This window comes from Stylophora pistillata, chromosome 1, assembly GCF_964205215.1.
Source record: "Stylophora pistillata chromosome 1, jaStyPist1.2, whole genome shotgun sequence".
Taxonomy (NCBI): domain Eukaryota; kingdom Metazoa; phylum Cnidaria; class Anthozoa; order Scleractinia; family Pocilloporidae; genus Stylophora; species Stylophora pistillata.
In genome coordinates this window covers 30575018-30594588 of record NC_142519.1, presented here as the reverse complement: position 1 = coordinate 30594588, position 19571 = coordinate 30575018, and the positions used below count along the sequence as shown (strand labels likewise).

The following is a 19571-nucleotide window of genomic DNA, read 5'->3' as shown; positions in this document are numbered from 1 at the left end:
CGTTTCCCGGAAACCGTGAATGATCCCAAAAGCCCCTGATCAAAAACGACCACGATTCCTCGTTTTGCCAAGCTTCGACATACGAACCTCGTTTTTCCAATCGAGCCTCGATTTTTCAATCGTGCCTCGATTTTGCAATCGAGCCTCGATTTTGCAATCGTGCCTCGATTTTCCAATCGAGCCTCGATTTTCCAATCGAGCCTCGATTTTCCAATCGAGCCTCGATTTTGCAATCGTGCCTCGATTTGGGAGGGAGCCTGGGGCGAGCGAGAGCGGTCATGTTCTGGAAAAATTGTCGAGTTTAATTTGTGAACTCGGGAAGTTTTCGAGGAAAGAAATAAAGAAAAAAGGGAGAAAGAAAGAAGGAGAGTAAGAAAGAGAAAAAGAATGAAACACCATATTCCGGTCGAACTGCAAATTTCCTAAAATTCCAGAGATTATGTGGTTCGCGCCATACGAAAAAGACAAGAAAGAAAAAAACAAGAAAATAACAAGATCAATGAGAGTTCTTATCAGTTAAAGAAAAAATTATAGTCTGCCTTTCGTAGACATTCCATCTTTTTAAAAAAAAAAAAAAAAGCGAAAAGAATGCGAACGAGAAATAGCCCGGCATCGAAACTGGATTTTTGGGTGGTCACTAACACTTCGCCTTTTTTTTTCTTTTTTCCACAGTTTAGGTATATTTGAGTGATTCAGCTTTCTTTCAGTTTTCGTTCATCTTTCTTTCCTTCGTTTATCATTAACACAGTACGTTTCATTTTATAGTTTAACAACTAAAAGAAGTCGTGAAGCTCTATTTCATGCTATCATTATCATTATTTCTTTCGTAGCACAGATTAAAAACAACGTTGGGGTTTAGCTTTAATAGCATTAGTTAGTATAACGTAATGTGTTTCCAGATCTGTTTTCTTTTCTCCTAAATCTTTAGGTTATAGCAGCATCCTTTTCCGATCGCGTGTGGCTGAAGTGCCTTCTACAAGAACCTTCTACAGTCCTCCAACCCACGGTAAGTTCTTCTACAAGCTCTAAACAATCTTGGACGATCTTTGGTTGATAATATTCAACATTATGATCATGGATGACTTTGACTCCAATATCAAAACAAGTATGGGGAAGCGCTTGTTAAAAGTGGCTACACATTTTGGTTTAGAGAATGTGATTGAAGAACCGAGTGGGATTACGGAATCTTCAAACACAACCATAGACCTGATCTTTACATCCAACAAATCCAAGGTGAAACTTGCAAGCGGTCATGACCCAGGGATTTCTGATCTCCATCTTGAATATGCTTTGGTGAATTTGCGAAGGCAAAAGTCAAGTCCTGTGATTAAATAAGTGACTTATTTTAAGAGCCTTAACTCTGACCATCTCAGACAGGACCTCGATACATCACCCTGGAGTATTTGTGGAACTTTTGATGATGTGGGTTATGTTGCTTGGGCCTGTGAGTATTTGTATAAATACATAATGAATGAGCGTTTAAAATCCTGTAAAGTAAAGGTTCGCACCAATGGACTGATGTGGATGAATAGCAATATCATCAAGGAGATGAATAGGAGATATATCTTGTTAAGAAAAGTTCAAAGGAACCCAAGTGATACAGATGCATGGAAACGGTATAGCAAAAAACGTAATCTTGTAACTAAGATCACGAGAGAAGCTGAAGCTGAATATTGGAAAGTTAAATTTTAAAGTGCAAAGAGCTCAGGTGACTTTTGGAGGTTGGTACGCCGGTGAAATGCATGGCAAATCAAAAGGCAATATGAGTGCAATAAAAAATGAGGATGGAATTATTACAATAAATTTTAAACACAAGGCTGACAGTTTCAATGACTTCTTCTCTAAAGTTGGTGAGAGGCTTGCAAATGATATTCTAACAGATACCAGTGGTAATGAACATCAGCACATTTACCAAATTACACCTACTATTGAGCCAGTACAACTTAATGTCCACAAGATTAAAAGGGTGATCGATAAAAGAGTTAAGCCTGGAAAAGAATGTGGCCCTTACAACATTACCTCAAGGGGACTCAAACTTGAAGGAGATGCTGTAGCAGTTGGCCTGTCTTATGTGATGGAAGTAAGTTTAAAATCCCCAATTTACCCTCCTCGATGGAAGCTGAGTAAAGGGAAAGCTGTACCCAAAAAGTTACATAGCTCTTAAAGAGGTGACTTTAGGCCTATTTCTCTATTGTTTATTCCTAGCAAAGTGTACGAGGGCATAACAGGAGATTCCATTAACTGCCATTTAAACAAGTCCAACAAAAGCCAGTGGATTTTTAAAACTGGCAGGTCAACAGAACTCTTAATGCTGCACCTTACTGAAGTTTGGAGACACGAACTGGATAAAAACAAAACTGTGGGGGTACTGTTTATAGACTTTAATAAAGGCATTTGATTACATTTGTCATAACACGATGGCCCTCAAACTCCAAGCCTTTAGATTATCAGGGAACCAAAACAATCTGATTGAAAATTACTTATGTGAGAGAAAACAGTTTGTTGAGGTTAAGGGGCAAAGATCTAATGAAGTGACCGTCAAGTTTGGCGTACCCCAGGGACAGTACTTGGCCCCACGCTTTTTAGTATTTACGTCGATGATCTGCCTGAAGTGCCTGGTTGTGGAAAGATGGAAATGTTTACTGATGACACAACTCTATATTGTATAGGCAATTCCATTGATGATGTCGGCCCTAAGATCCAAACTTATTTAACTGATATAGCTAAGTGGTGTAGCAGGAACGTTTAACAATTCATCCCGATAAAACTGAGGTTATGCTTCTTAACAGTAATGCTTTCATTGGTCCTTTAAGACCAGTCAAACTGGTTGGTCATCCCATTAACTTTGTCAACAAGTCATACTATCTTGGGTTTATGATTTACAAGAAGTTAAGCTTGGACCCCACATCAAAGATCTATCAATATATATGGTCAAGAAGGTAAAGCAACTGCGCAGGTTCAAAAGCCCTCTCTCTCATATCTTGGAGTCCATATATTTTAAGGGAATTTTACCAAGCATCACTTATGGAATTTTTTGTATGGGGTAAGCAAAGTTAGGTGTTTTAGAGAAGATTCACCTGAGGGCTGCCAAGGTTATCTTCAAACAACACGGAGGTACTAATTCCCAATCAGTGATACCGTCTTCTTAGAAATCCATAAGTTATTTCTATAAGATGAGGCTCCTTTCTCTGACACACAAAGCTTTTTATGGGATCAATCCTGAGCAGGTTGTAACAATTATTAGGAAAAGTCCAAATATACGAAATATGAGGGACAATTTAAAACTAACTCTGGAGCTACCAAACTCTAATGTTGGAAGACTGTCTTTTAGACATAGGTCTGCAATAGCGTGGAATTCTTTGCCTCGTTCAGTTAAGAACGCAGAGGATAATAAGAGATTTAAGAACAAACTCCGTTCTCTTTCAACAATTATAGAAAAGATATCTTTTAATCAAACTGCTCTAGTTGGCAACAAGGATTTGGTAAATTGTAAATATTTTTAGGAATTTTATCTTACTACCTCTATTGAAATTTATGCTAGGATTATAAACCAGTTTGAATCACTACTCACATTTTAATTTATGCTAGGATTTTTCTACTTTTTTTTGTAATTACTTTACTTAAATAGAAGCTAGATTTGTCGCAGGTCCACATCAGCTTAATGCTGCCAGTAACCAACCTGCGTTACCAAATAAATTATCTATGTATGTATGTATGTAGGTATGTATCAACTATTGTGTTTTCACACTTGTGTTCTCGTCTCTTGAGTATTAAGGCTCTAGTAGAATCCTTTTTCAATTTATTGATCTTGCAGCATGCCGCTAAATTACCTTTTGTAAGATTTGTTTCGCAAAACAGTATTTTATGCACAAAGTTTTTGTCACTATCACCTAATGTTTTTTCTCACTTGAGTTCCTTTTCCTTGAGTCTTTAGGCTCTAGCAGAATCCTTCAGTTTCAATGTATTGATCTTGCAGCGTGCCGCTAAAGTGCCTTTTGTATGATTAATTTTTGTTGGAAAACAGTATTTTGAATGCACAAAGCCTTTGTTACTATGACCCATTGTGTTTTCTCACTTAAGTTCTCTTTCCTGAGTCTTTAGGCTCTGGCAGAATCCTTTTTCAATTTATTGATTTTGCCACTAAAGAAGACAGTAATTTTAAATAAACAAATCTTTGAAATAGGTCGATCTGCAAACTTCCTTAGGTTATAGCAGCATCCTTTTCCGAGTTAATGATTTTGCAGCGTGTCGCTAAGTTCCTTTTGTAAGATTTGTTTTTGAAAACAGAAGTTTTTAAAACAAAAAGCCTTTGTTACTATCAACTCGTGTGTTTCCACACTTCTGTTCTTTTCCCTTGAGTATTTAGGCTGTAGCAAAATCCTTTTCAATTTATTGATCTTGCAGCGTGCCGCTAAAGTGCCTTTTGTAAGATAAATTTGTGTTGGAAAACAGTATTTTTTAATACACAAAGCCTTTGTTACTATCACCTAGTGTGCTTTCTCACTTGAGTTCTTTTTCCTTGAGTCTTAATTAAGGCTCTTTCAGACTCCTTTTTCAATTTATTGATTTTGCCTCTAAAGGGCCTTTTGTAGCTTTTATTTTGGAAGACAGTATTTTTCAATAAACGAATCTTTGTTTTAGCATCATTTCTTTTTTGGGGGCTTGAGTCCTAAGGCTCTTCCAGAACCCTTTATTAATTCGCACTTTGGCGGCATACTTTCAATTCTGTTTGCCGCTAAAGTGCCTTTTGTAATATTTATCTTTTCATTGTTAATTAATTAAAAGCTTTGTTGTTATTACTTTGTGTGTTTGGAGACCTATGTTAATAAAGACATGTCTGTTTCAATTCATTTTTTTAGCATCTTGTCACTACAGTGCCATTTTAGTCTCCCATTTCCCTCTTCATTTTGAGGACTCCGTTTCTTTAGGAAAACTGAAGACTGACCTTACATTATCAGCATCTTTTTTTTGCTCGAGTCTCTAAGCACTAGCAGAATCCTTTCTTTTTTATTTAAAAGCTTGCCGCTAAAGCGCCTATTGTAATTGTTATCTTTTCAAAGCAGCATATTTTAATTAAAAGCTTTATTATTACTTGTTGTGTTTGCAGATCTACGATTATAAAGACAATTCTTTTTCAATTCATTGTTTTAGTATTGTGTCCCCAGTGCCTTTTTAACTTAAACAATTGTTTTCAAAATTAGGTTTTCTCTGGCAGGGGTACACCCAAGAAGCAGAATCCGCGTGGGCCAATTTGAAGGCTCCAATTAAGGCACGGCGTGGCATAGCACGTGATGACCTTCAGTCGTACCTTGATGATAGGATGTGGAGGCAATGGCGAGGTCTAGATAATGTGATTGGTAATTTTTTGCCTGTTTAAGCCTCGCAATATAGTAACTACGTAATTTAGGTTAATTTAGTTTTTGAGGCCAGGAACAAGGCGATAAAGAGTACAGTGGAATTCCGATTTCTTAAACTTCTGATAAACATAAGAGCAAGTTAAATCAATCAAAGTCATCAAAGGCTGCGAAAAAATCGGACAAAGAATTCAGTGCAGTTCGTCTTGGGGTAAAGAAACCACTTTCGGTAAAGTTATCGGGAGACTCGAGAATTTGAAGGATCGGGGAATATACAAATGGTATTCTGAAGTTGCTCCGAAACTACTTTCAGAAAATTATTCTACCTAATAAATTATAATCACCAAACTCAAACTCCTTGAAATTTGTTGTGATAGCAGGCTAGCTCCTGAATCGCGAGTGTATGATTAATTTTTTAATTTTCATTTTTTTTTGTAACGCCTGTCTCATTGACTGGTCCTTAGCCTAGTATTTTATCAGCACTTTGAGTACTACTCAAGGGGTGGGAAGACGATGGCTATGCTATCACTGTTCTACCTGTTTTAAAACGACTTTACAAAGCAAGGCAAAAACTGCAGAAATCACCAAAAACCACGTCGGACATACTAGGAGTGACTAAGTTTTGTCATTCTTATGTTTAACATGTTCGTATTTCGGAATACTTAGTGTTGTAAATCGACCATAATTCGTTCCCCATTCCTTATAACGCATTCAAATTCTCAACGGTTCCTCGAATAACTTAACACCGGGTCACACAACGGGTGACGTTTCCATGAAATAATAATACATTTCTCCTCTAGACGTGAGCTTTACTACTTTGGACGCCCACGTCCCAACTGTCTTCTTTTTCCAAAGCCCTGCGGTTTCTTTTTGTTGCGCACTCCGTGAACACACTTAAACCCTTAACTAACGCAACTTCTAGGGTGGTTTGGAAAAGTTTCGAGTATTTCTATCGCTCATAACCTTTACTATATACAATAGTGATGTGATAGCGGAGATAGTGTTTAAGTATAACATCCCACTGGGGCCCCCCTCCCTTCCGACAATGAAGTTGATTGGTATCAGCTTTCTTATTCATTTTATTGAGCGATGGCTGGTTGATTTTTCCACCTCCCACCTTCTTCCTTTTCCAAACCACTGCCAGCGGTTTTTTCTTCTTTTGCGTAATCGAAATGTAAGGAATAGAGAGCTGTGCGAATAGACTTAAACCCCTAACTAACGCCACTTCTTGAGTGGTTCGGGAAGGCTCAAAACCTTTACTTTACACAAAAGTGATGTGTGATAGCGGAAATAGTCTTTTGGTATATTACTCCACTGGGCCCCCCCAACAATGAAGTTGATTGGTTTCGGTTTTCTTATTCACGTGCCGGACTCGTGCTTTTAAGGCAGAACAAAAAAGGGCCTGTTCGTTTGGATTTCATCAATAAATCACTTGACTGAATTGACCAAGGATATTCGAACATGGGAGATTCAGGCGATTCCAGCTCTGGAAGCGATTGCGGGTCACCTCAGCCGATAGGAAAGTCAACGAGTAAAGTGTTCGTATGGCTGAAGGGAAAGGCGAAGTGTACACCGCGTGGAAATCCGTGGGTACTGCTGAATCGCGAGGGTAGAGTGAAAGACATTAAAATTGGAGGCAACTATTTGAGTGCAAAGATAAAAGAGCTGGTCAAGGAAAATTTTGCTGGACTTGCGGCTGTTGACTTGGATAGGTAGGTTAAGTACCAAAGCACTCTATCCTGCATGCAGGTTGTTTGCATTGAATACTGAATGTAAACTCAGAAGTGTGTGGTCACGTAAAACCCAGGTAGAGCAAAACAATTCAAATTTTAGCCACGCGACAAAGGATTCAAAATTTACCACTTATACTTTAGCTATTTGCTTCGGACCATTCATTAAAACCAAAGTATGAGCAGTGAACTTGCTACGAATGTAAGGCCTGCAATGGAGTTAAATGTGCACGTAATATATAAAAACAGCACCTTTTATAACACGTGTCAGGTTGGGCCGAAATTTAGCCTGATCCACCCCATTTAGAGTCATTTCACGCAACGTCATCAAAATTAAAAAAGAAAAGAATTATCAGTCGTTACTCGAAGACTTACATTTAAACGGATTTTCAGTTTGATCAGAATACTTATCGCTCTAAACTACGCACAGATCTGAATCTTACCGAGACTGTTTCGATATTTAACTTTTTTTATCTCTTCTATTCTTGACTTTACCTGTGCAATGGTTACACAGTGAAAACAGGCAATTGGTAAAATTATTTAATTAAGGAAAGCAGGAATCTCAACTAGAATTTCCAGATTGACAGGAGGCTAATCATTGAGGCAGGGGGAGTGGGTAAAGGAGTAGAGGGGAATATGGACTGGAATAATACATGCCAAACAAGTCTAGAAACTTATCATCGATCATCTCTATTTAGATTTGCCCCATACTTTATTTACTATTTAGTGAATTCAGATGTTATTTCATATAGCCACTGTAAACTGTACGTAGTGTCGATGTTGAACTTTCCTTTCCATAGAATTCGTCTATACAAGTCTACGAGCCGTGGGAGCAAAATGGAAAAAGTTTACAGAGGCATACCACACGCCAAGGAAATATTTAGAATTTATGGCAAGGGGAGTTCCAATTCCAGGCGCATATACATGGTTTTGCAACACCCGAGAAATGGAGGTTAGTGTAAACTTTAATAATCAATCAAGGGTTTGTGTCATTGCAGTCAGCACCAAAAGATCGCATTGAGTGCATACACATCTGTGTCATGTGACCCATAAGTAAAGATAGTAAAAGCCAATTTTGGCAAAGCCACAAGATAACTGTGCTGCAAAGGCTGGTCTTTAGCAAATTTGCATGTTGACATGAATATAACTGTAGTGGAGTAAAATATATGGCTGCAGTACCCACAAATGCCTGTTAGAATTGCAATAACAGCATTCTGGAAATAACAGCCTCCTTGAAGTGGAAATACATTTTCGCTGCAATTAAAAAGAAAATCACCAGTGGTCTTTGAAAGACAAAAGCAACAACATAACCCAATTAATCTGCTGAGAAATAAAAACTTTGATATTTAAATTCTGACTTTTCAATATTTACCCTTTTAATGTTCATTACCATTGATTGGCCGACTGGCAATAAGGATCTTTGCCTCTTAAAAATTTTCAATATTTGTTTGTCATAGATTTATCAATAAAAAACTAGTAATTCTCGCATCTTTCCACTATTTTAATGGTAATTCAAATGGCTGATTTAAATTCTTTGTTTTATTTCTCATCTCAGGATCTAACCCTAACCCTGAGTCCATACCAACACAAGGAGTTACCAATCCCAACCACCCTTCTCTCTCTCTTCAAATGAATCCCACTTCCAATGCTGCCTCCCTCCATTCTTCCACAAACCAATCACAAGCCTTCCTTCCTTCTGCTCAGCCCAATCCCAACCTACCCTCTACAAACCAACCACAACCCTCCCTCCCCTCTGCTCAGCCCAGTTCCAACCCAGCCTCTACAAACCAACAACAACCCTCCCTTCCCTCTGCTCAGCCCAGTTCCAACCCAGCCTCTACAAACCAACAACAACCCTCCCTTCCCTCTGCTCAGCCCAGTTCCAACCCACTCTCTACAAACCAACAACAACCCTCCCTTCCCTCTGTTCAGCCCAATTCCAACCCACCCTCCACAAACCAATCCCATCCCTCCCATCACCCTGAGCAGCCCAATTCAGACCCACCATCCACCAACCAATTCCAGCCCTCCATTTTCCTAGCTCAGCCTAATTCTAACCCACCCTCCACAAACCAATCCCAAACCTCCCTTCCCTCTGCTCAGCTCAATTCCAACCCTTCCTCGCTTTCTCAACAATCAACCACTCACCCAAATCCCAGCTCATCTCAAACAAGTGTGACAAACTCAGTCATCCAGCCAGGGACTTCCAGTGATGAAGCAAGGAAGGATGGCAAGTGGTGTTGTTAATCAAGTGGACTTGACATTGCCTACAAGTGAATGTAAGTGTTTGATTGATTTGCACACTAGTTATAAACTTAGTTAATGTTTTTTATTCAATCTTCCATTTGCATCTTGACTGGTGACCCATCTGCCTGTATATGATTATGATGTGACACAATTCAAAACTGTGTTGTGTTTTTTTTTGAACAGATGGTGTTTCTGCTTTTGATGACATGGATACCAGTGACCTCGACAGGAGCTATTTAGCTAGTAACCCAGTAAATGTTGACTCAGGTAATACCATGGTGAATGATTAAAGAGCATCAAAATGCTGGTTTTTTTATTTTTCCTCTATGACCCCCCCCCCCCCCCCAAAAAAAAAAAATCATGATCTTTGGCTATTGCGAACCAAAAACCCAATCCTGATTGGAATATCTAATAGTTATCTCCGGGGTGGGTAAGGATATTTTCTGAAAAAAGCATGCACATTACACTAGAAATCAAGTTTAAAACTGCAGATAGTTTACATAGATGATTTCAAATTGTATCATGTAATACCATTTATAAGGCAAATTTACAGAGCACTATTAAAAGCCAATGTTTTAAGTCTTAACACTGAGAAAGTGCCCTAAAAAAGTAAGCCAAGTCAGATTTACACATTAGGTATGATGTAAATCAACAATATTTATGTGAGACTGATCAAGAAATTAAATCAAAAAGGAGGAAATTTTTACACCATATATTTTTTTACATTTATTATAGCATGTCATTTAACTGGCACAGAACAGTGGGAAACAGGTATGTTTCTATAAAATGGATTAAAAAACAGATACACTTAAAAAAGCCAAAGTGGGATTAGCTTGAACATAATTTTATTTACTCAGTAATTTAATTGAAAAACAAGAGAGATGAACAATTGGGTCTCCTGTTGATGAAGAATAGGATAATCTTCAGTATTATGGTAGAGTACAGTGTGATATAGACAGATAGACTGACTGACTCGTGCAGTTTTGTAGCATGAAGTAATGCACAATAAGTAATGTTCTTGAAATTCATTCAATTTTGTGCCATTACATTTAAGCTGGGGTTGTAGAAGAGGATATGAGTTCCTTAGGAGTTCTGGATCTAAATACTCGAGGTATGTTGGAAATATTGTCAATAATTCAATAATATTTTCAATAATTTATGAGTTCCTTAGGAGTTCTGGATCTGAATAATCAAGGTATGTTGGAATTATTGTCAATAATTTAATGCAATTACATGCAGGGCTCTCCCTGGATGATGACGTTAGATAAATTTCCACCAGATACAAAACAATATTCATGCCAAAAGTAGCATTTGAACCTAAAATAGAAAGCTTAACCTTGCTTATACCCTATGTAGTTGTCTGATTCATATTTCAAACTACAGCAAGAGTTGGGGAATGGAAACAAAACAAAAAAAAAACAACAACCCTTAGAAGATTTTGGCACAGGTCCTTAATGGTGACAGTTCAATTGAACACCGTTACTATTTGTAAATAATAATATTGCATAAAACAAATAACAAAAGTGCTAGAAATCTGGAATTGGAGTCTAAAATATACTTGTTATTTCAAGAAGGAAGATGGAAGAAGAGTTTGGAAAAAAACCAAACCCTTAGAAGATTTTGACACAGATGTCCTTAAAGGATGACAGTTTGATTGAATACCACTACTATTTGTAGACCACAATATAATAATTTTGTAGTGCAATGGAGTGTGGACAGAGCATGGGATGTGCTTTACTGTGAACAAGTGCTGATGGAGGTGGTATCAGCCCATGAGGATATTCTCCTACCAATCTTTTTGAACTTAACATATGAGGAGGTTTGTGTTAAATAGCGATGTTATGTTTGCCCGGATGGCTTGCAATTTTCAAGGAAACTGTTGTAAATAAATACAGTTAGCATGCCTAGGTGTCAATGTGTTGAGTTAATGAGAAGTAAAAGATATTAGCAGTCACATTTGAAATAGAAATAGCCTGTAAACTTTTGTGAAGCCACATTTGTCATATGTCAATTTCACTTGCTGAGGAACAGACCCATTTGGAAAAGTATACTACAGTTACTGTCTGTCAACTTTAATTTCTCTAGGTGACATATAGTTCTAATGCATGCATTGTAACAATGCACTGTATTGCATCATAACACCAAAAGAAATAACATTAAATCTAACTCTACTTTAATTTATAAATTTGTGTATCTAGATGTGTCACCAGGCCAGGTCTGACCAGAGAAGCATGGTTACAGTGATCCTACAAGAAGGTGACAACATACCTGATGTGATAAGGTGACTATCAATAGTTAATAAAAGGTTATTTTTATCTCTAAAAGCAGGCTGCACTCTGCAGAAACAGCTTCCGATTACACTAAGTCACAGTGACAAAATAAATAGGTTAATATCATAGTTCATAATAGTTAATTTTTCTTATTGAGAGACATATGCATGAACCGTGCCTTTAAACTTTTCTGTGTATATAACTTAAAAACACATGGAGACATCAAAAGTGACCATGCTTACCTGGTGCAATGTGTACCCACATGACAATTTTTTTGTACATAGAAGGTTACTCCAACTGACTGGTTTCTGTGTTTTCAAACATAAATTACATTATAAGATGCAATGAATATATAAAGTTCATATATTTTTGAACTGCGGTATTAGATACGTGTGATGTGCGATCCTCGCAGTAGATAGCGCTACTGCGAGGATCGCACATCACACGTATCTAATACCGCAGTTCAAAAATATATGAACTTTATATATTCATTGCATCTCATTTATCACTTTCACGGGTTTATTACGAATCAACTTAACGGCCTGCTCCCAGTTGGCTTGTTAGCTCAATTGGTAGAGCGCTGCACTAGTATCGCAGAGGTCAGTGGTTCGAGTCCCGTACAGGCCTGATTTTTTTCAGGTCTGATTTTCGCTATTGCATAAATAGTGCTATCTACTGCGAGGATCGCACATCACACGTAAATTACATTATAATTTGAAATACAAACATCGCGCACAAACATCACTCACAAACATCACAAAGGGTATTCAAGATTTTTAATATCCACTGTATGATGCATGCATGCTATATTTCACATTAAGTAGTAAATAATTTTAATTAGTAATCAAATATGTTTATCTCTCTCTTAAATCATCAGGATTCTGAATATTCTACATGGAGTCAATCATGGAAACTTATACTTTTGGATAACTAAAGAAAAATCCAGATCTGGGAGAGAAGGTATTGAATTACTATCCGTGTTTTGGATGTTTACTAAGATACGAGACAAAAAGGTCAAAGTTAAAAAAGTTTCCTAAGTCTTAATGGCTAAACATCAAGATTGTAATGTAATTCTCACACTTTACTAATATTTAAAAATGGATACATCTGAAGTACTGATATTGTGTACTGTAAAGAGTGTGTGCACAGATATGTTTCTTCATTATTAAGGGATGTTGACATCTCCTGTTCCCTTCCAGGATGTACTTATAATAGGGAGTTTTACTTTCTGTAGTACTGAGCATATCAAAATATCCTGTTATCTTCTAGTCTATGTTGTGTTTCCTTATGCTATATTTAGTGCCCCATAACAACCTCTACGCACCAATAATAGATGCAATAATGCCCATAATTGTCAATGTTCTCAAACTCTTCTTACCATTTTATGTTATTTTTTATGACAGTGAAAAGAAAATTTGGAAGTGCTGGGTCCGATTTACTCAAAATGGCACCCACAACTTCTCAGCCTATCCTCATAGAGTGTTTTTGTGCTGAGCATTTTAAGAATGTAAATAGCCTCAAAATACAATTTGTTGAAAAGGTTGGTAAATGTTAATGAAAGGAATTTTATATTGATAATAGTAATAAGCTTTTCTTGGCAAATAACGTTCAGTTTGGAATGTTTGAAAAGGATCCCATGCCGGCAAGTCAGTCTGTATTCATTCAATTTTAATGTCATCACTATGTGTAGGCACAAGTCAAAACAGACGATAAACATAGGGAAGTTTGAGGAAAAACTCCCATTGCTTTAAAAGCGCTTCCCTTACCTTAAGTCTTATATTAATTTAAAGATAATGTACTCTTTAATTTTAAGGTTGACTTGCAGTCATGTACAATATCCCAAGCCATTATCAGGCACCAGTATACTACCTACATACCAGTTTGACCTTGCATAAATTCTGCCACTTTTTGGTAAATTGTTTTAATATGTCGTTTTGGCCCCTTTTTAAAAATTGAACATCATAGGTTGATATTGATCTGATTTGACTTAAAGATGGCTGGAAACAAAATTGTTTTATTTTGGATTCTTATAACAAGGAGACAACCTAAAATTGGCTACAAAGGAAGATGTGGTGGATGCAGTAAAAAGGGCAGCAGATGCTGTGGATGCATTCACAAGGGAATGGTAAGAGGTCTTTAATATTCGATAAGATAAAGGTAGAAATAATTATTTCCAGCTTGTTACCCGTTGACAACCTTATGATCTTACAGAAAATTTTCATAAACTCATATAGCTCAAGTCTGATGTGTTATTCATACATCAGATACTAAGCTGTGTCAAACAATGTCTTGTTCACAATTAACAAACATTAAAAAAACCTAGGTGTATGCAAATTATGTGGTTAATATGTTTTGATTATCCAGACAGATGCAGCAAATCAAAGTGAACACTGGTGAGATTCACCATAAGTTATTCATTGTTTCCAATAGGGAGAGGTTAGAGCAGGATCATTCACTTAAGAGGGAGCAGGAGAGTGCATTGCAAAAGGCAATAGAGCATGACAAGGTAAATAGCTTTTCCCAAATACTTACATTGCACAAATAATGCCAATATCAATTATGTCAATCATGGCATGATTACCTGTTGGAAATAAACAAAAATAAAGAACACATTAGGAGAAAGTCAGGCAATGAAATGAGGATTATTTTTCGAAGGCTTCCTTTGAGACTTCAGGAGCCAAAACAAGCACCAGCCATCAAAGTATGGCCCAAGTTTCAGAGACATATCCCCAAACAGGAAAGGAAATGAGTGAAATGAAGTGATTCAACATAAATAATACTTGTTACCAAAAAACTGCTATAATTACCACTTTCTCTTTTAAGACTTAGCAGCAGAAATTTCAAGATCTTTTTTCTACATTATCAATGAAATATTACTGAGGTTGTCATGTATTTATTCTGTCAGATTAAAGAATCAAGCAAGATAAGGAAGGCCCGACAAGCCAGAGTTACAAATGTCAGTCGGGAAGGAAAAAAAGAGAAAGTGAAAATCATCCTCCGCCACTCAAAGGGCAAGGAAGAGCGCCAGTTCATCAAAGGTGCCTTCTTCCAGGTACATATAAACAATGATACAAATTATTAAACTTTAAATAGCACTTTGGTAAAATTATGTAGACATACAGTGATTGGCAGATAGCTTTTTATAAAAAGAAATCTAACCTTTTTTCCTGTCTAAATGATATAGGAAGTATATGACTGGGCAGGCTCCAACAATGCTCTCCCATTACACTTCTCTATCCAAAGAGGTAGGGAAGTGGTAAAACATGGAGACCTCTTGGAGAGAGCAGAGGTGCTTCATATTCATGAGAGAGTAAGTAAATAATAATATTGCATAAAACGAATAACAACTACAGTACTAGAAATCTGGAGTTGGAGTCTAAAATATACTTGTGTTATTTCAAGAAGGCAAATGGAATGCGTTTGGTGAATTCAAATTTGTTCAAAATACCCTTTTAATCCTGATTTTTAGAGGTGGTGGAAAAAATATGGCAAATGATATGCTATCTCCTGGTATTTCTTAGCACAAAATTAATCATTATGAGATACATAATACAAGTATGAATTTTGAGGGAATTTTTGCTTGCATATTCACCAATGTGCCTGCATGAGGTTTGAAAGTCACAGTGGTAAAGTGTTCAAACAGCTACCCTGGTAAATACTGTGTAATGTATGTATTAAACCTTATCTTTGATTCTGTTAACTTGTTTTGTTTGTTTTTTTTTAATCCAGGATGAGGCAGAGATTAAATCCCTTCTGGGATCAGAGGTTAGAAAAAAGTGAATACACATAGTAACACCTTATCTTTGAATGTATGATACAACACCACATATTAAGTAAAGTGTATGCTCGGACTGGTCAATTTGCTGCAAATTATCTGCCTATGAGTGTGTCACATAAAGCAAAATGGCACAAGGATCAAAACAAAAAAAGAATGTGTATTATTGAAGAAGTAAACTGGAAAGCTCTTATCACCATAGCCAGTCTTTAGTATAAACCGTTTCTTTCTCCACACAGCCTAATTTTTCAGTTTGATTATTATTAAAAGACAAAATCATCTTTTTTGACTATTCATTTTGTATACCCAGGTTGAAAGTTTGGGTTATGACCTGAGTTTTATTCATAGAGTTAAGCATAAATTTTGAAATTGTTAATGGTGAGGAAATAAGAAATGTTAATTCTGGGTCACATGATGGCTTTCCTCATTTTGCCTGTAGGTGACATTCAAAGGAAATATTCCCGATTTGCAGTTGGAAGGTGACCCTTCATCCACAATACTAGGTGAGGAATACAAATATTATGTATTAAACTAGTAATTACCAAAAAATGAAAAAAACAATGTAAAGAATAAAAATGAAGTACCTTCAAATGAAACTGAACATGCATGAAAAGCAGACCCAGTCTTATCAAAGGTAATGCAACCCAACAAGAAAATTACAGGTAATCTGCCTTGCTCAGTGATAATAAGTGGAAAATAAGGACAAACATTAGGACTACATGATGTTCCTAAAAACAGAGATAACATCTTTCTTTAAAAAATTTCAGAAGAAATTGCCTTAATGCCAAAAATCAACACTGGTCATATGTTAAGTTATGTGTTGAGGGCTTATTAATTTCATATTTGTTACCTGATAAACAATGAGGGTCGCCACACAATTCTGTAATTTACTGGATAAATCATCAACTGTATTGCTTGAGCAATTACAGTAAAATATAGGTATATTAAATTGTGTATTTTTACATACAGAGACTAGTTCTCCTCCCGACAGATGAAGATCCTAACACAAGCAAAACAAATGAGGTAAGGGAAGTAGTGCGCATTAAAATGTCACGTAAAATTATTGGTAGTATGCTACATTATGAAAACCCTACCATAACATGTTGCATTGTATGTTCCATAGATCATTGACCAAAAAAAGTTGACTTAAACTTAAAAAACTCGCATGTCCCTTGGGACGAGGTTCTTTGTGGGCCGTGACACTTAAGCAGACTGACGAGTCCCTTGGGACAAGGTTCTTTGTGAGCCGCGACACTTAGGGCAGACTGAAAGGTCCCTTGGGACGAGGTTCTTCGTGAGCCGCGACACTTGGGGCAGACTGATGGGTCCCTTGGGACGAGGTTCTTCGTGAGCCGCGGCACTTGGGGCAGACTGAAAGGTCCCTTGGGACGAGGTTCTTCGTGAGCCGCGACACTTGGGGCAGACTGACGGGTCCCTTGGGACGAGGTTCTTCGTGAGCCGCGACACTTGGGGCAGACTGAAAGGTCCCTTGGGACGAGGTTCTTCGTGAGCCGCGACACTTGGGGCAGACTGACGGGTCCCTTGGGACGAGGTTCTCCGTGAGCCGCGACACTTGGGGCAGACTGAAAGGTCCCTTGGGACGAGGTTCTTCGTGAGCTGCGACACTTGGGGCAGACTGACGGGTCCCTTGGGACGAGGTTCTCCATGAGCCGCGACGCTTGGGGCAGACTGAAAGGTCCCTTGGGACGAGGTTCTTCGTGAGCCGCGACACTTGGGGCAGACTGACGGGTCCCTTGGGACGAGGTTCTTCGTGAGCCGCGACACTTGGGGCAGACTGAAAGGTCCCTTGGGACGAGGTTCTTCGTGAGCCGCGACACTTGGGGCAGACTGACGGGTCCCTTGGGATGAGGTTCTCCGTGAGCCGCGACACTTGGGGCAGACTGAAAGTTCCCTTGGGACGAGGTTCTTCGTGAGCCGCGACACTTAGGGCAGACTTAAAGGTCCCTAGGGACAAGGTTCTTTGCGAGAAGCATTATTTTGTGCAGACTTACTTAATGATCTTCATGTGATCTAGTTCTCATTTTAACCAAAATAATTTAAGATATGTCAATATACATACAACTGAACAAAATGAACTGTCATGGCTTCCTCCTGCATAACACTAACATCAACACCTGACCAAATAATATTAACAACAGCAAGGTGGAACAACTGACAGTATCTATTATCACTATAGTTTTAAATAAGGGTCATGCTATAATGTAAACAACTTATCAACCTAAAGAACTAAGTAAATAGAGATCATGTTAGTAACATCATTTTCCAAGTGTGTTTAGTAAAGGTATTGAATGCCCTATTTTAATTTGCCATTGAAATATGAGGTCATGTAATTAGATTAGTTCATGTACATTTCATTAGTGACTATTTAATTTTATAATACTATATCTACGTTATGATAGTCATGGTTATTAAGGAAAGTAAGAGATTGAGGCAGTGGCATCTTGGTTTTTGCTATTGTCCCTTGTTGTTAAAAGTAAGTTACACGTGACTCTTGTGGATGGCATACTTCCCTTTACTTTTTATCTTGTTTCAGGAACCACTACCAGGTACATCTGGAATTATTTTTGCACAAGCAGGTGAGAAGCATATTATCTAATAAGTAAAATAACCAGTATTTTACCAACCAGTAAGGATACTGATTTTAATGTTGGTAAAAGTGGCCATCTCTGATGATGGTTGATCCACTGGCATCCTACTGCATTTTAGAGGATAACATGGCATAAGGATGTCATTAGAGCTACAAAAGAATTCAATCAGAAGGTTGAACAAAATGATTAGACTCTATTAGAAGATATTGAAAGAACATGGAAATGTATATTCTTGACCTGGAGACCATGGATTATGGAAATTTCCTACTGACCCTTTTAACTAAGGCCCCTACTTAACCTGGCAATTTATAAAGCACTTCCCTCCAAACTGGGACAATATAATTATCAGAGAAATATATAATTGTGAGTCAACAGCAAGAAAAAGAAAATTACTGATCAGCCTACAATGTCTAAAATTATAACTTTTTCCCCAGAAGAAGGACAAGAAATAGAGGAAAGTTGTGTAGACATCGACAAGGAGGAGAAGAAAGTAGAAGAGAAAAAGGAGCAAAAGAAAGAAGACGAAGTGAGGGAGCACACAGAAGAAGAGAAAAAGAGGGAACATAAAGATGAAGAGGGGAAGGAACATGTTAAACATGAAAGGAAAAGGAAAAAGAAGGACAGGAGAACAACCTCAAAAAGAAAAAAGCCAATGGTGGAAAATCACCCAGAATGTTAAAAGTTTAAAAAGACTTTAAAAGGACCCTTGTCAGCCACACCTTTGTTTTTGTTTACCTGTGGATGTTTTCATATTTTATTTCATGTAGAGCAGATCCAAATATAAAAATGCAAAATCAACTGCTTTGGGTAATTTAAAAGACTTCCAGAAACACAACTTGGGACAATGCAATAAAATTTCACTTTCCCATACATTTCACATATTTTCATGGTCATCAAAAATGGCAGAGGCTGGCTAGAGTCCTTCAAAATTTCTTCAACAGAAGCTGCTATAAAGCAACAAGTTAAAAATGTTCTTTGTTTTGATGATAAACAACAAGTGTAGAACCCAAAACTTCAGTTCCTAATGTAAATATGGTTAGTGTTATAGGGAACTAAAAGTGTTCAGTTTAGAATTTAGTCAAAGTGGGTCATATGTATTGCATGACATTTTATATTGGGTCATTCAAAAAACAAATGGTCTGGGTCAAACTATGATCTTCAAACTTCCAAGAACTGACATCATTCAAACCATCACCAGTATGTCAGAGTCTTTATGCTTTTCAAAGCTTTAGTTGTTTATTGTGGTAAACAATTCATCATAAAGTGGAATCCTTATTTTAAAAAATTACAGACCAATCTTGAATATAAGATGTCAAAAAACAGCAAAGTATATTTTTCATTTCATGCTTTCTGACCCCAAGTAACTGATTCAACTTCAAATCATGTTTTCAGGTTCAACTGCCATTCTCTTTTGCTTGAAAAACACTAAGCTGTTGTCCTTGTTTCATAACAAAACATAAACACAAGAACAAAGACAACAAATGAAGCATCAAACGATCAGTAAATCAACATATGCAAAATGTCTAAGTAGGCTCATACTAAAATTGTACTCATACCCACGTAATCTGAAATGCTAGTCATCTTAA

General features: G+C 37.3%; 2 protein-coding genes, 1 long non-coding RNA gene and 1 pseudogene across 4 annotated transcripts in view; 2 read left to right on the top strand and 2 right to left on the bottom strand.

Annotated features, from left to right (window-relative positions):
- LOC111331773 (putative leucine-rich repeat-containing protein DDB_G0281931) overlaps positions 1 to 19571 on the bottom strand; it is an 81393-nt gene that overhangs the window by 57746 nt on the left and 4076 nt on the right. The window lies entirely within an intron of this gene.
- LOC148742069 (uncharacterized) lies at positions 7802 to 10599 on the top strand (annotated as a pseudogene). Its single transcript, XR_015992127.1, has 5 exons — positions 7802 to 9363; positions 9515 to 9598; positions 10067 to 10102; positions 10386 to 10442; positions 10571 to 10599. The product of XR_015992127.1 is annotated as an uncharacterized LOC148742069 (transcript).
- On the top strand, positions 11053 to 18664 carry LOC148742067 (uncharacterized). The gene is made up of 13 exons (XM_088747745.1): positions 11053 to 11150; positions 11530 to 11612; positions 12479 to 12561; positions 13005 to 13090; positions 13638 to 13726; positions 14032 to 14107; positions 14507 to 14653; positions 14786 to 14911; positions 15331 to 15366; positions 15816 to 15879; positions 16368 to 16399; positions 17931 to 17973; positions 18420 to 18664. The coding sequence occupies exons 1-13, from the start codon at positions 11085 to 11087 to the stop codon at positions 18662 to 18664; spliced, it is 1176 nt and encodes a 391-aa protein (XP_088603871.1). The 5' UTR covers positions 11053 to 11084.
- On the bottom strand, positions 11560 to 14897 carry LOC148742068 (uncharacterized). Its single transcript, XR_015996298.1, has 4 exons — positions 14761 to 14897; positions 14134 to 14182; positions 11844 to 11909; positions 11560 to 11577 (listed from the first exon to the last, which is right to left on the bottom strand). It is a non-coding gene; the product is annotated as an uncharacterized LOC148742068 (long non-coding RNA).